Below are 15,410 nucleotides of genomic sequence, written 5' to 3'. Positions count from 1 at the left end.
AGAATCATTAAATAATGTCTTGCAAAGTGGGCATAACTCTAAAAAAAAAATCAGAAATAGAGTCAAAATACTAACAAGCATTAGAAGTGAACAGTAATACAGATTATAAGTATTCTCCACAAATAAAGGAATCTGATTCATTTCTGATGCCTAAAAAATAACCCTAAGAAAATTACCCTGCTTTTTAAAAAATTCAACTTTTATTGTTCCGTAAGGTTATTTATGATGGTCTCACAAGGGTGAAGACTACAAAATAGCCATTTAGAAATGGTGGAAAATCTTTCATTTACTTTAATAGATTAATTTCTCACCACAATTCAGGACCATTTCATGGAAACATAGTAAATGCTTAACCTGGTTATAAGCATGCTTGCATTAAAAAGAAAGAGAGTTATAAAAGCCCATATTTTGGTATTTTGTGTCACATGAACAATGAGAAGTGACTTAATATAAACTGGTACATTATGCCTCGAGGCAGTGAAATCCCTAGCAATGTTCCTAAAGAAATGAAAGGTGAAGGGAAGAATTTAGTGTCCAATATCTACAGAAACAAATGTCCTACTTAGTCTTGGTTTTTTGGCTGGGATAATATCTTGTGTATTTATGAAATGATTAACATTTTTGCATTTGGTAATTAGTTGCTGTCATTCATTATATGTATATTTTAAGTTATCTCGATCTTGGATTTCTAATGGAAACAGCCCAATGAATACCTACATGGCAATAAAATTGACTTTCAGAAAGAAAAATAATTGTGAATAAGAAAAATATAAATGAGACCAATGAATAAAGCCAGTGACAAGTAAGTAATATGTTAACTATGCCATTCATGGCAACATTCTCATAAAAACCTGAATCCGGAGTAGAAGTCGCCTGTTAGCCTGCTCTAATTTCTTCTGTCTGTGTTCCAACTCTCGGGCTTTCTGTTGTTCTTTTTGTAGCCATTTGATGTACTCCACTGATGCTTTTAGAATGGTTCCTTTGTTCCAGCGCATATCACTGTAGAACGGAGAGATAACCTTTTCACAATTGTGCATGTCAGCAGAATTCATAAGAACTTACAAAATCTTTTACATTAATATGAAATAATGATTTACATGACTATTATTCACTCTTAGATATTATTGCTTCTGAATAGAAATTTTAATAGAATAGTTAAGAAGCCCTTATATAGTAAAATTAATCCCAGAATGAAAATAAGTGTCAAAAGAAAGTAATAAAGTGACTTTTTTGTGGGAGAGCTAAATGCAATATCATGATTCTACCATTACAGTTTTTATATTTTTAGTGAAAATTGCTTTTATTATTAACTCCAAGATTAAAATCTATGTGCAGTATTTCTGCATTAATGAACTAGGAAATGTACATTACTGATGACTTAAGCCTAAATTTTTTTAAGATCATTTCAAATGTACCAATTTTTTAACATACTTCCTAAGAAGGTTGCTTTTGTTTCTAAGGAAACAAAATAAAGTCTCTCCTGAATGGTGATCCTGACTGATTGTGAAACATAGTAGAATTTGGCAACATTGCTTTATGAAATAGAGCAAACTTTCTAAAGTCATTTGACAAATTTTTCTGCACAAAAAGCATCAGTACTCTTTTTAAAAGCTAGATAGAGCTACCTATTTTCAAATAAGTTTAAGATAAACACAACTCAACATCAATGGATAATTTTTTAGGCTATATCACAGACATTATATTATTAAAACTTATTTTTGACTTAGGGGAAATTATAGATTTGGAAATGTAGAATAGGCTACTTATTTTTAATGTATGAAAATAATACTGTATGAAAATTGATAATGTGCATTGAGAATAAGACCAAAGTAATTGCTAAAAATTCATCAGAGTGACTAGAAACCCTGATGAATTTTCAAATTATGGTTATGAGATGTTTTGAAGACAGCATAAGGTAAGCTTGTAGGGAACTTTTGTATTTCCCTACAGATACTTTTGGTTTACATGATCAAAAAATATTGCATATATTTGTGATTTATGTAAACTATGTGAAATATATGGAACTTAATATGTATTTATTAGGGTCAGAAGTGGTAAAATACAGCATATCTGATTTGAATATGTGTCACTGGATGTTCAGTTTAAGTAACAATGTCATTAGCAGTCACAAATTAAAGGAAGATCCATTTTTCTACAACCAGGTGAAAAGGCATATTAGGGTACAGGTAATCCATCTTCTGAAATGCACCAATCATTGCCTTTGTTTCTCCAGTTTTAAAATCCTTTGTCAGTTTTCTTGGGCCATAAGGGCTGTTGGGACCATTCCTACTTATAGGGAAATGTACATTAGACTATCTCCTTAGACATTCACGTCCACTTGCAAGCATTAAAAAATTTAATTAAAAATGTAAAAAAAAATCCATGATGTCTGATTTGCAATTTTCTCAAGTAATAGTTCTCTACTACGGTTGTCCCGTGTATTTTTTCCTTTTTAACTTGACTATTTTGATCTGCAAAGGAATGTAAAGTTTTGCATGCTTTTGAATATAGAAATGGGAACTTCGTTGATTTTGGTGTCTGGGTACTAGGTTTGATTTTTTTTTGGCAAAATTGATTCATATCAGGAGCTGGAAAGGTTCTCAGAGTTGAACCATTCCACAGTTCTTATTATTTGCCTAAGAGTATGTGGTGTTTAGAAGTCCTGGTTGCCTCACTCAATTTAGTGCTCTTTCTGAAAATCTGTGGCTTTCTCCTCTTTCAGAGGCATCTGTCATGAGAAGCAGGTTTTGTATTGCAACAAAGTTTTCTTGAGGTATTAACATCCTTCTCTTGTGCAATATCTAATATTCTGCTTTGTTTAGAATACTGGATCTGTTTTATTGGTTGGTTCTATAATCCATTAGTAGTTATGGCACATCATTTCTAAAACTTTGTACTAGTTGATTCTACAAGCCATGTATATTTTCTTCAAGAGCGATTCTTATAATTTTAATGATTACAGTCACCTATTCAATTAGTCTGAAATATGTTAAACTGAAATCTTGTTTGATTTTTTTTCCTTTAAAATCCACTTTTTGTTAGTTTCTCTATTAGTGTAACACAGAAATGCCATTCCTTCAGTTTCCCACCTACAAACTAAAACTTGTATTATCTTCATACTCTTTCCCCAGGATTTTTTTCTGAAACTTTTAGGTTATCCATATTAACATCTAAAAATTCAACAAATTAATCCAAAATAATTTCATGAATAGATATCTACTCCTTGGATCAATGGTTCCAAACACTACTTCTCAGGTAAACTCCATTTTAAGATTCTAGACTCTAGATTCAACAATGGGATTCTAATTCCTGAACCCTGAAGAAAGTCACTGGAGTGACATGTAGGGCCACAGCAAGCCAAGGAATGAAATGTATTGAAACAGAATTAATATTCAGATATTTGGCACACCACTTCAGTGTGTTCCAAAATAGTATTATCTGCCTGTATTATGTGGACAGATCCTCATATACACATATTCAACACCTGATTAATTAAAGTATTTCAGTTGGACCCTAATGTTACTTGTGTACATATAACATAATAGAACTAAGACCAAAAAATAGTCCTCTTTTCTGAGATACATAAGGATTTGAGATCCAAAAGGAAAAGAAAGACATTCAGGAATGTTTGCAGACAAGTTTTCCCAACAATGTTGCCTTTCAGATATAATTCTGTGGTAAATTGTTTTCCCATATTCTAGAGCAGGAGTAGACAAATGATAGCCCTCAGTCTGTTTTTGTCAATAAAGTTTTACTGCATATAGTCCTGATCATTCATCTGCATATTGTCTATTTCTGCTTTTGGGCTATAATGGCAGAGTTAAATAACTCTGAAGGGGTTTGTAGGGTCCCAAAAGCTTAACATTACAGGGAAAGCTTGTCATTCCTTGTGCTAGACGATTAAACTAGAAAGGATTCCTTAGAAATAAAAGAATTTATAAATATGTAAAGTAATATAATCCTCATACAACCTTTGCAGTTTGTTTTCCCACACATCTTATTGATTTTATTTTTATATAGGGAAAATGGCTATTCTCTTCAATTAACAGAGAGTCTTGTGCTTAGTGAATCTGAAAGGCTTGAAGGATGATTAGTGGAGCTGAACTAGGCCTGAGCTCTGCAGATTTCCTATTTTGTGCCCTTCTGCCGCTATACTCTAGTGTGCTCTTAAGGATAAATATTACACTCTTTTCTATCACACATTATTTAACTACCCAAGAAAATTTTTAAATTTGAATTTAGGGAAAGAGTACATTCAACTCTCACAAATACCACTTCATCAAACATCTTTATTTTTGGATAATGAATAATTGCCAATATTTGAAGAAGTCATTTTCAAATCATTATTAATGATACAGATGCTTTTATGATTTTGTACAAACATTAAACATTCTAAATTGAGACTCTGATTAATTAACTATTTCTTGAGATTTACAACCTCACACGTTTGATTTTGTGTGTTTGCCACCAAAACCTAGCTAGCATCAATCAGTAGGGTTATACAATTCCATTTATTACAGTATGTCGCCAAAATTTTGAGACATCTGAAAATCTGACAGTTCTATTTTCATGTACACATAAATCCTAAATTGGAGGAAATGATGTAACCGTAAATTGAGTATCCAAGTCAGCATCATAAATAACTTTTGTTACCATCATTAAATTTACCAGTGTTGTTACTATACAAAAGACCCACTTCTAACTGAGAAGTAATTAATGTATTTCCTATGTCGAGAAGGACAGCTCTAGAAAGAGTCTTATGCTTAATAATGATCATGCTGGAATAGATGTTTTAATGTGAGACCAGCAATAGCTTTATTTCTGTTATTTGATGCTTAGTTTCCTGGTCATTGGATCTGCCCTCCTTCTCTCTCCCTTCCTCCCTCCCATTTTTGGGGTATTGAAACCATAATCATATTATGAAAATGATTTTGAACTCACGGATCATTAGACTTTGGAATAAGAGTGCCAAGCTCCTTGATTCGGTAATTAATATTATACCTTCTTCTTCTTTCAACTATTAAAGAAGAAATATTATTGATTATTCTCATTAAAGGACAGTTAACTTTTGGTCAGCTGTTACTTTCTTATAAATCTTTTAACAACAGTGGAGAAAATATTTCCTTTAATCAAGTGATAATACATCTCAATAATAAAATCAAAATTTAAATATATCTTCTTCCAAAAGCTAAATTTACAATATTAGAATCAGGAATACATTATTTCAAATATTTTTAAAATACTTTGTTTTGAAAGAAATGCGAATCGAAACTTCACTAGGATTTCATCTCACCTCAGTCAGAATAGCAACCATCAAGAAAACAAACAATAAATCCTGGCAAGGGTGTGGGGAAAAGGCATCTCGTATGCTGTTGGTGAGATGTTGCATTAGTAAAACAGCTATGGAAATAAGCATGTAGGGTGATCAAAAACTAAAAATAGACCCTGCTATACCACTCTGGGGTAAATATCCAAAGTGCAAATCAACATATGAGAGAGATACCTGCACATATATGTATATCACAGCACTATTCACAGTAGCCAATCTGGAGAATCAACCTCAGTATCCAAAAAATGATGAATGGATAAAGAAAATGTGGTGTATATACACAATGGAGTATTATTCAGCCAAAAAGAAAAATAAAGTTATGTCATTTGTAAGAAACTGGAGATCATCATAATGTCTGTGTGCCTAGCTAACAATGACTATCTTGAGATAAGGAGTCATATTTTATTCATTTTTGTATGTCCAGAGAGCTTGCTCCATATAGGAGTGCTAAATGAATGTTGTTGATTAGAGTATCAAGTTATTTTTCTAATTTAAAGTTTTTAATAACCTGTAGATCAGTGGTTTTCAAACTTTGTTTTCTATCAGACATAGCAGAAAGGACAGTTAAATAGATTTGCATCTCACAAGTAGAGATTCTGTTTCTAATAGAGTCAGCATATGCATTTCTGATAGGCCCTCAAGTGATGCTGATGCTGTAGGTTTAAGGCCAATGATTGAAGAACTAATGAATGCTGAACACCGCGGACTCATGCCTGTGATCCTAGCTACTTGGGAGGCTGATCTTGAAAGGTCGTGGTGTAAAGCCAGCACCATTTCAACCAATATCTGGCTACAGTGGCAGTGCATCTCATCCTAAGCTGTGAGGGAGGCTAAGTCAAAAGGATCACATGATGGAACTATTCTGTAAATGGAAAAAAATGAGACCTGTCGAAACTATTCCAGGAATCAGGGGAAGAGGGATAAAGGAAAATGACAGAGGGGGTGAATTGAACTATGATAAATTGAAAGACGTTTCATAAATGTCACAAGGTACCTCCAGGACAACATTAATAAAAATAAAATTTTAAAAATTAAAAAAAATTTTTAAAGGAGGATCACAGTTCCAGGACAGCCCAGGGAGAAAAAGTTTGTGAGACCTCATCTCAATGGAGAAAAGCTGGATGTGATGGCATACTCCAGTCATCCCAGCAACTGGGAAGTGTATAGGAGAATCATAACCAGGTCAACCTGGAAAAAAAGTGAGACCTTATCTCCCAAAATAACCACAGCAAAAAGGGCTGGAAGCATGGCATGAGGGATAGAGTGACTACCTAGCAAGCACAAGTCCTGAGTTCAAACTCCAATATTACAAAAAAACTTTAAAAGGTACCAATGCAGCTTACTCAAAACTGTTTTCTCTATTTGCATTTACAGTCACTCATTACTTATGGAAATGTTGTATATATAGTAACTGTTCAATAAATGACAGATACATGATGAGTTTCTGATAGTGACTCAAGAACAGCCATCTACTCTATATCCCTATTATCAAGGTCCATAACTTAGTATTTTTGCAATAGGTAACATATTTAAAATTTTAATGAAGAAATGGGCCATGGAGAAGAATATAGTTCAAAAATATTGTAAAATACTTGAAAAGTGCACACTTGAAAAGTAAGATCTGCTATGTGAAATGAAGTTATTACGGAATATCAATTGTCTTGGTGAACCTACTTTATAAAGCAAATTACCATGAATGGATTTGACCTTCAGGAATAACACATTGAGCTCTCTTTAAAATTAGAATATAATTGATTCTTGAGAGAGTTTCTTTTTCCTCTTTACCAATCCTGTTTTCCTTGTGTATGTGATTCAAAAACCAGTTAAATAATACCACGTAAAGGAAAAATGATAGAAATAAATCTATACTTTATAGTGAGATTTATTAACAACTATATTTAAATACATTATCCCTTATATTGTAAGCCAGACTTTTAAAATCTGAGAAAGAGAACAACTGTGAATGAAGTTCATAGTTTTATCTTAAAATAAGTTGCTAGTTTGATCCTATACTGTTTCTTCTAAACAAAATCAAAATCTATTATTTAAATTCACTTATGCCAAATATCAGAAGTTCCTTCTCTACTCTTCTTAGGTTGTATCTATGAATTTTTAATGAATAATTATAGCATAGGTTCCTAATGCTGTTCATAGCTATACTAATTGTAAGAGTTGTGTTGACATGTTTACTCAATCCTGTTCCTAGATCCAAGCAAAAGAGGGTCCAACTCTGAGCTATACTCAGAGGACCTTTTCTTTTCTTCACTGACCACATATCGCCTCAGGGAGCAAGGCAGCCATAGGGCCAAGGCAGTCACACTTAAGTGCACTCTGGATAATTTATGCAAAGAATTTTCTCTCAAGTTCCCTAGGCCCAGTTCTAGAGCCTTTGTATGCCATGTCCTGAAAATGATACCAGTGTGCTCACCATTAGGTTCAAGAGGTGACCCAAGGGCAGTTGTTGGCAGGGATGTGTATGGGGCTCGAATGCAGAGAGTGTGGAGATCACACACATGTTTTAGGTCCCAGCAGCACAGAATGGAAGTTAGGGTAAGGAGAGAAGTGGAGTGGGCTGCAAGCTGAGGGCTGGCATTGCCATACCCTCACATTTCCCAAACTAAACCCTGATGGTCTAAGAATTTTAAATTCATTCCTGTCCTTCCAGTCTTAAGGAAGGATGATACAAACTTTAACATTTTCTAATTTGGTTGATACCTTATATATATTTAGGTATCTAGTAAGGGATATATTCTTTGCAGTATGCAATTATCTCCTAAGTTTTATAGTTTTGTGGGTTGTCCTAGATTCATTATACCTAAAATTTGTGGTATTAAATTTTCAATGTTAATTTTCCCTCAAAAACAAGATGACTTAGTGAGAGAATCCTGATTAGAAACACTGTCATAAACACATACCAGACACCAACTCTATGCTGCATTAAGTGACCTGTTGATAAGCTGCTACAGATAGAGGAAAGAAGGGAATCATTAACAGGCTTACTAAGGGAGAACTCCATAGTTCCTCTGTGTACTAATTCCTTCCATCAATCATGAACTCTCACCACTCATTCACCTTGCCTCATAATCTGAACCAAAGTTATCTGCCCTGTCACTATGGCTACGGGAACCCCATCATTACCCTGAGGACTCTTAGAACCACAACTCAGCACTTTCTGCTTAGTCATTACAGTCAGCCAGCTCTCATCACTCTGGTGCAGAAGGTGCATTATGCACAAGTGCAGGTTCACAGGTACATGTAGAATCAGTTTCAGCCAATTACATATGAGAATATTACTGACTTGATTTAGAACTTTACATTTTTATTTATCTTTATTCTGTTTTAATCCTTCTCTCATTTTTGATTTGGCTCCCAGAACAAAAAAGCTTTCACTCAATTAGTCAAGTTCACTTGAGATAGCTAGGCCCTTAAAACAAGACTAAGTACTCTTAACACTCCAACTTGCTACTAATCTATTTCTCTTGTCTGCATTTTTCTCTCATGTGACCTGCTATCAGAGTCAAATTGACCCAGAGGAAATCAGCATTACAACATAAGCAATGTCTTTCAGATAACACATCATTAGGAAAGGAGGAATAAATTGACACAGAATAATGAGAAGCTGGACTTATATTTATGACATTTAAATGGTATACATTTTCTACAGTCTCATTATTTCTTTATATCTTTGAATGGGTGACTCACAACACAGTTCTAATGTGACCCAGTGCACTAAAGTCAGTCACACACTTGAAATGAAGGATTAAGGAGAGAGTGCAACATGTTTTATTGTGTGAAAATGAATAGATTTTTTTGAGAGTTCATGTGGTTTGCCTTTCCCAAAACAGTTCAAGATTAGGAGACTGTACAATTAATTTTGATCATCTGATTTCACGTACTTATGGAATGACTATGAGAGACCATAAAATTTAATCTGTACCCATTTCCTCTTAAACTAGTTTTGTTTGGGGAAAAAAGGAATATATACTCACTGAGATTGTGATTGTCCTTTTTTTGTCTCTCTTTTGCCAAAGCTCTGGTGTCAGTTTCTGATGAGAAGAAAATTAATTGAAAAAGTGTTTAGTTTTACCTTAAAACCTTTCTAGGCCACATAATTCAGAAACATTAGGTGGAAATATAATATTATCCAAAATGGCACAATAATACTTTTGCAATTATTCAGAAATTTGGAAGAAAACTCTCTAGTAAAAGACTTAAAGCCATTAAGCTCTGGGGTGGTAAAATCTGTATTTGTTTTCTCCAACTACCAAATTTCTCTGTGTCTCAGGCTTCTTATCTACAAAATGAATGTAATATACTGCCTACCTGATAATCATGGTGATGATTACAAAAGAAGTATACATAGAAAATGTTACACTGTTTGATCATTTCTACTATTATTTTCAGAACCTAGGTTCTTCATAGATACTTGTGATTTCTGTACCCCAAGAGTTGTAACTATCTACAGTTCTCAGATGTTCATATTAAACAACTCCACACTCTCAGTAATGGCACCACCCTCTATGAGCTATGTGGTTGTATTTGTGGTCATCAGCCTCTAAGATGGCCTTCAATGATTCTTACTTGCAAGTATTCCCACCCTTTTTTGCTCTTTCCAGCCCATAGGGTACTGTGGAAATGTCTACTGTGGCTTCCAAGGTTAGATCATAGAAGACATTTTCAGCTTTCACTTTGGTATCTCTTGGACCACCAGTTGAGATATCATGAGGACATTAAAGCAACAGCATGGAGAGGCTCACCCAGTTACAAACCAAGACCACTTGTTAACAGCAGCGTTAACTTGAAACATCTATGAGTAAACCTCCTTGCAAGTGCATCTTCCAGCCCCAGTCAAATATCAACTTGTGTACTTCTAACTGACATCTAAACAATAGCCCAAGAGATTCTGAGATAGGACAAATTTGCTAAGCCTTTCCCAGATCCTTAACCCTCATAGATTGGATCAGATAACAATAATCTTTAGTACAGTGTTTTCACAATTACTGTAAGTTTAAAGATAGGTAATACATTCTATTTAAATATATAAAATGTATCTATACACGTGTGTAAAGCATAACAACTACTAAAAAAATAAGTACATCCAGCTGAACTGGTATATTGACTTACTGCCTAGTTATAATTAAAATGATGGATTTACTCTCTAAATATCTCCCTTTTAACCAACTATTTTGATCATATTTTTTAAAGGCTATTTTCATGACAGTATAGGACACTTACATCTTCTGTAGTTGACAAAAATGATGAAGGACAAAACTATAAAAAGCAACATTACCTGTAATTTCTTTTTTCAGTGGTAGACTACTTGGACAGGAAGCACTTGTAAGACCCATATTAACTGGTGAAATCCCCTGCTCGCCACTGTATACATCCAAAATACTTCCAGATAACTTTTGAGGCAAAAGGAAAAAAGAGCAATTAAATCTTCTGTGCACGTGAATACATTGAGTTGTATACTTTAAATTGTCCATTTAAAATTTGTCACTTTAATAATGATAGTGGCAGTACATAGTATTTCAATTTTAAACAAGAATATGAATCCACTGATTTTAAATACATTGTGGAATCCTTGCAGGTAAAATATGCTGAAAAAAGCTGTTCGTTTTTAAACAAAAAGAGAAGTCAGTTCACGCATGAAGGGAAGTTCTGATTAGTATTTACAAAGTTATATAAGTTTGAGTCAGCATATGACATGGTTATAAATGAATCCAATTAAAAATATCATTTTGGACAAGAATCAATGCATGCCTTAGTGAAGCTGGAAACTTCCTTGCAGTCCACAAATTAGGTACAATGGTTGACATGTGTGAGCTTCCTAATACCATCAGTGCTACCAGCAACTCAGTCAAGAGGTCTTACAATGTTAAGCAGAAACTCTCCATCTTGGAAGGCATACTTCTTCTCATTGTACACCTAACGTTCTAGATGATTATAAATATCCCAGCTGGTAACCAAAAGTACTGCAACTACTTTTTCCTCCAGTGAATGTAGGGAACATCCAGTGACAGTCACACTGAAGTGCTTGAAATGCTTCTGGGGAACAATTTTTTTAGAAAATCTAAGGTACTTCATTATACACAACTTAAAGTTGCACTGATTCATTGTTCAAAATGTGCTTGTTGATTCAATTCCCCAAGACAATTAAATTTAAATAATATTCATATTTCAAGTTACTATCTATTGTTTCGGGAAAAGTTATATTTATAATGTAGGATTTCAAATTTTAAAATAGTCCCATTCAAAGTATCTTTATTCCATTTCTAGGTAGTTAAGCAAATGCTGAATATGTAGGAACTTTTTTTCTTTCCTCAAGGACTAGGAATAATAAATATCATCAAAGATGGCTGTAACATGATTATTATAGGGAATCCAACTCCACATTCTTGCTTTTGGCAAAATTCCAATTCAACCTGAGAGAATTTTTTGATATTTATAAAACCAGACTGGAAATGAATATGAAAAAGAGACATATTGAGACCAAAATTAGTTACTGAGATAATAAACTGCTCTAGTATATGTAATAAATGCTTTATATTTCTAAGGAAAATAAACTGTGAAGATACAATTGAAATAATCTAATACATAAATTTATGCTCATATCAATGAGGACATTCTAGTCTGCATAAGATATTATGATGTATCTTCTTATGTATAGTTTTCTTCATTGTTAATTGTATGAGAACTCTTCAACTTTATGTTTTTTTATTTATTCATTTTAACTTTTGAAGTGCTGGAGATTGAACTCCAGGCCTTGAATATTATAGGCAAGTGCTCTACCACCAATGAGCTCATTGTTTCAAAATGTGATTTTACATTATGGATCTTAGTAAGGACCTAGTTAGGCCAAGAATTTATTTCTTTTCAATCTCTTCATTTACAAAATAAGGATAAGGTTTATTAAATTGAAAAGATGATATGTGTAAGTATCACATAAATACAATTAGGAAGAAATCCAAAAACTTTATTTCCCTAACATGTAGGTAATTTACTCATATTTTTAAAAATATAAATTTTCCAAGATCATATTTGAAAACCCTATTAGTTATAAGCTTAAGCATAACCAACATGAATTGCATATTTGCACTGTGCCTTGGGGAAATGCAATGGGCATGAATAAAAAGACAGGTAGTGAGAGGGGAAGGAGCTAAAGAAAGGGAACTTTTCCTCTGAAGAGTTGGAATACAGATGGATTTTAATGCCCAAGTAGCAAACTGCAGAAATGTTACAGAAGAGAAAAGAGTTGTAGTACATGGACACTGTAGCAATAATACCTGTGAGAATTTCCTAACTACAGCATCTCATTGGGTCCATATTACCTGATCAGACAGTGCCCAAAGCATAATTCCTTAGAAATGTGGCAGGTTTTTGATAATGAATCTAATCTTGCTTAACTATAGCTATATTACATCTTCTCCTGACCTTGGTTATTGTTTAATTTATGCCCTAAAGCACAATGATTAATATCCTATTTAATTTTATGCTGTAGGTACTGTTCTATTTTATGTAAATGGCTAATCGCTTTTTGACTATCATTAGACTATTTGGGTTTCAATTTCAAAGCATGTAATACACATCATGTAATCTAAAATGCCTTTTCTCCATTAAAAGTTGTGAGAGTACAATGTTAGTGAAAATTTAATGATTATATACACATCTAAAAGAGATTTCAAAGAAAATTTACATCTACCTTTGTCAAAGGCATAAGTTAGTTAAGTAATAAGACCTAAGTCTTAACTTTGTAGAACATTAAGGAACTGGAAAGGTATCTTTGAAGACATATTTTATTTATTCTAGTTTTAAAAAGAAGCTTGTTTTCTCAGTAATGTAAAACCTTCAGAATTGCAATAAATATATTATTATGAATAAAAAATTTTAAAGACACAAAATAAAGAATTGCTTATAAGACTTATTCAATAAGGTAGAGCATATGTCTCTATAAGATAATGCTTCTCTCAGGAAGTAAAAAAATTGAGCTCCTGATCTGAGAAGTTTTTTTGAAGTGAGGAGTACTTGACAGTGGTTTTCTGGTATCTAGATTTTATTCCATTTCCACTGCTGAGGTTACAGGGACTGAAGTGGACTAGGTCTGACCATTCCACATATATAATTCCATCCATAGTAGTCAGTTTTTCTTAAAGAAAATAAGCTTACAAATTGAAATAGGAAAGCATCTGAGGAAAAAATAACTGTGTCAAAAGTAAAATAATATGTAGTATTGGAAGTGATATCAAAAGAAAATGCAAACAAGTTTCGTAAAGCCTAAAAGCAATAAGGTAGTTATTTGTAATAATTTTAATAGAACATTACAGAAAGTAATTGTAACAATGACCAAAGGGACCAATAAACAGGAGACATGAATAATATAATGCTTGGGGGAAAAAACTACCAAATGAAAAATAGCATAATGAATACATTGAGAAAGAAATAAAATAGTTAATAAAATGTCAGCCAAGATTAAAGTTATCTTTCAGGAGGGTGAAGAAAAGGACCAAGAAATAGGACATATGGAAGCCTAAACAATATGGAAGACAGATTGAGCATAACAAAAATACAAGTAATAGTTTTCTTAGAGGGACAGAAAATCAAATCAGAAGGAAGGAAATATGTAACAATTAATGGAGATAAATTTCCAAGAATTAACACTGAATGAAAACTATAGTATATTCTTTTATTTCATCTTTTGTTGTTTTATTTTGATTTAAAAATTAAAGTGCCTATACAATGCCACTGTCATATTACATTGAAACTTTAATATACAATAACAGAAAATCTAAAAGTATAGAAAAAGAAACTGCTATGTACAAAAGAACAAAAATCATGTTAGTGTAAGATTCTTTTCAACAGCACAATTAAAAGGAGAGAGAAAATAAATCAATATCTTTTAAATGTTGAAAGAAAGAAATTAAAGCCAATGGCTCATTTCTGTAATCAAAACTACTTCTTAAATTGATATTGGGAGGATCACAGTTTGAGACCAGTCCTGGCAAAAGAAAAAAAAAAAAAGGGTTGTGAGATCTCATCTCAATAGAAAAATGCTGGGCAAGGTTGTGAGTGCCTGTCCTCCCAGTGATGGCAGGAAGCTTAAAAGAGGAGGATAACCTGCAAGGCTAGCTTAGGCAACAAGTGAGACCCTATCTCCAAAATAACAAGATCAAAATGTTCTGGAGGTATGGCTCAAGCAATAAAGTGCCTGCTTAACAAGTATGAATCCCTGAGTTTAAACCCCTGTACTGCCAAAAACAAAAAGGACAGAATTTAAAACACAGTTTTATATTCATACTAAGTGTCACTCACATATGAAGCCATGAGAAAAATATTAAGAAGGTTTACTCCCACAAAGAGTAACACTGAAAAAGTTTTAAATGAAGTACCTCAATAAGGGAAGATAGTTAAAGGATGTGATTCCAAAAATATGAAATAAAATTGATCAGATATCTTGGGAAAATTATTGTGGAATATAAAAAGTGTACTGGTGATGAGCAAGATCAAAAGTGAAATATTTAACCTTAAAACCCAGCATTACCATCTTGAAAATAGCAGCAGAGTGGGTTAGAGTAGCAAGGAAATCAAGGGATGTAAAACTGGTAAGCAAAAGGATCAAGGAGAAGTACTTTAAAAACAGAACACTTAATGTCATAGAAGTGATTACAATGTATCAATTACAACAATTCAAATAGGTCAAACTCACTGTCTAAAAGGTTAACAGATTAAGTACACAGTCACTAGATACAAATTGTTTACAAGAGACTCATCTACCTAGGAAAAAGGCATACAAATATTAGAAGTTAAAGAGTGAAATCAGATATAACCAGCAGATAATAGCCATAAGAAAACCGATGTAGCTATATTAATATTAGAGAAAATGGGCTTTAACTTTAAAAACTTTATTGGAGATAGAGGCATTATAAATAAAAATTGCAGTTTGCATAAAAAGTCTAACATATGAATAAGCATTCATGCACCTAATGAAAAAAACTCCAAATATATTACCGAAATGTATAGAATTATGGAAGAAATGAATAATCTATCACTACAGTGGAAATTTTATCACATTTCTGCTCATTTT

At 33.0% G+C, this 15,410-nt stretch overlaps 1 protein-coding gene across 6 annotated transcripts in view; it reads right to left on the bottom strand.

The window, feature by feature from the left end:
* Positions 1 to 15,410, bottom strand: part of Tfec (transcription factor EC) — a 142,254-nt gene that overhangs the window by 12,637 nt on the left and 114,207 nt on the right. For all 6 annotated transcript variants that reach the window (XR_012444927.1, XR_012444930.1, XM_074064582.1 and 3 more), the window contains 4 exons: positions 10,620 to 10,734; positions 9,319 to 9,375; positions 4,942 to 5,017; positions 852 to 999 (listed from right to left, as the gene is read on the bottom strand). Coding sequence is in view for 4 of the 6 variants with exons in the window: in XM_074064582.1 (XP_073920683.1) it covers positions 852 to 999; positions 4,942 to 5,017; positions 9,319 to 9,375; positions 10,620 to 10,734 (396 nt within the window). In the remaining 2 variants the exon portion in view is untranslated. The remainder of the gene's footprint in view (positions 1 to 851; positions 1,000 to 4,941; positions 5,018 to 9,318; positions 9,376 to 10,619; positions 10,735 to 15,410) is intronic.

This window comes from Castor canadensis, chromosome 2 (genome assembly GCF_047511655.1).
Source record: "Castor canadensis chromosome 2, mCasCan1.hap1v2, whole genome shotgun sequence".
Taxonomy (NCBI): domain Eukaryota; kingdom Metazoa; phylum Chordata; class Mammalia; order Rodentia; family Castoridae; genus Castor; species Castor canadensis.
Note: the sequence above shows the minus strand (reverse complement) of the source record. Positions and strands in the feature narration are given on the sequence as shown.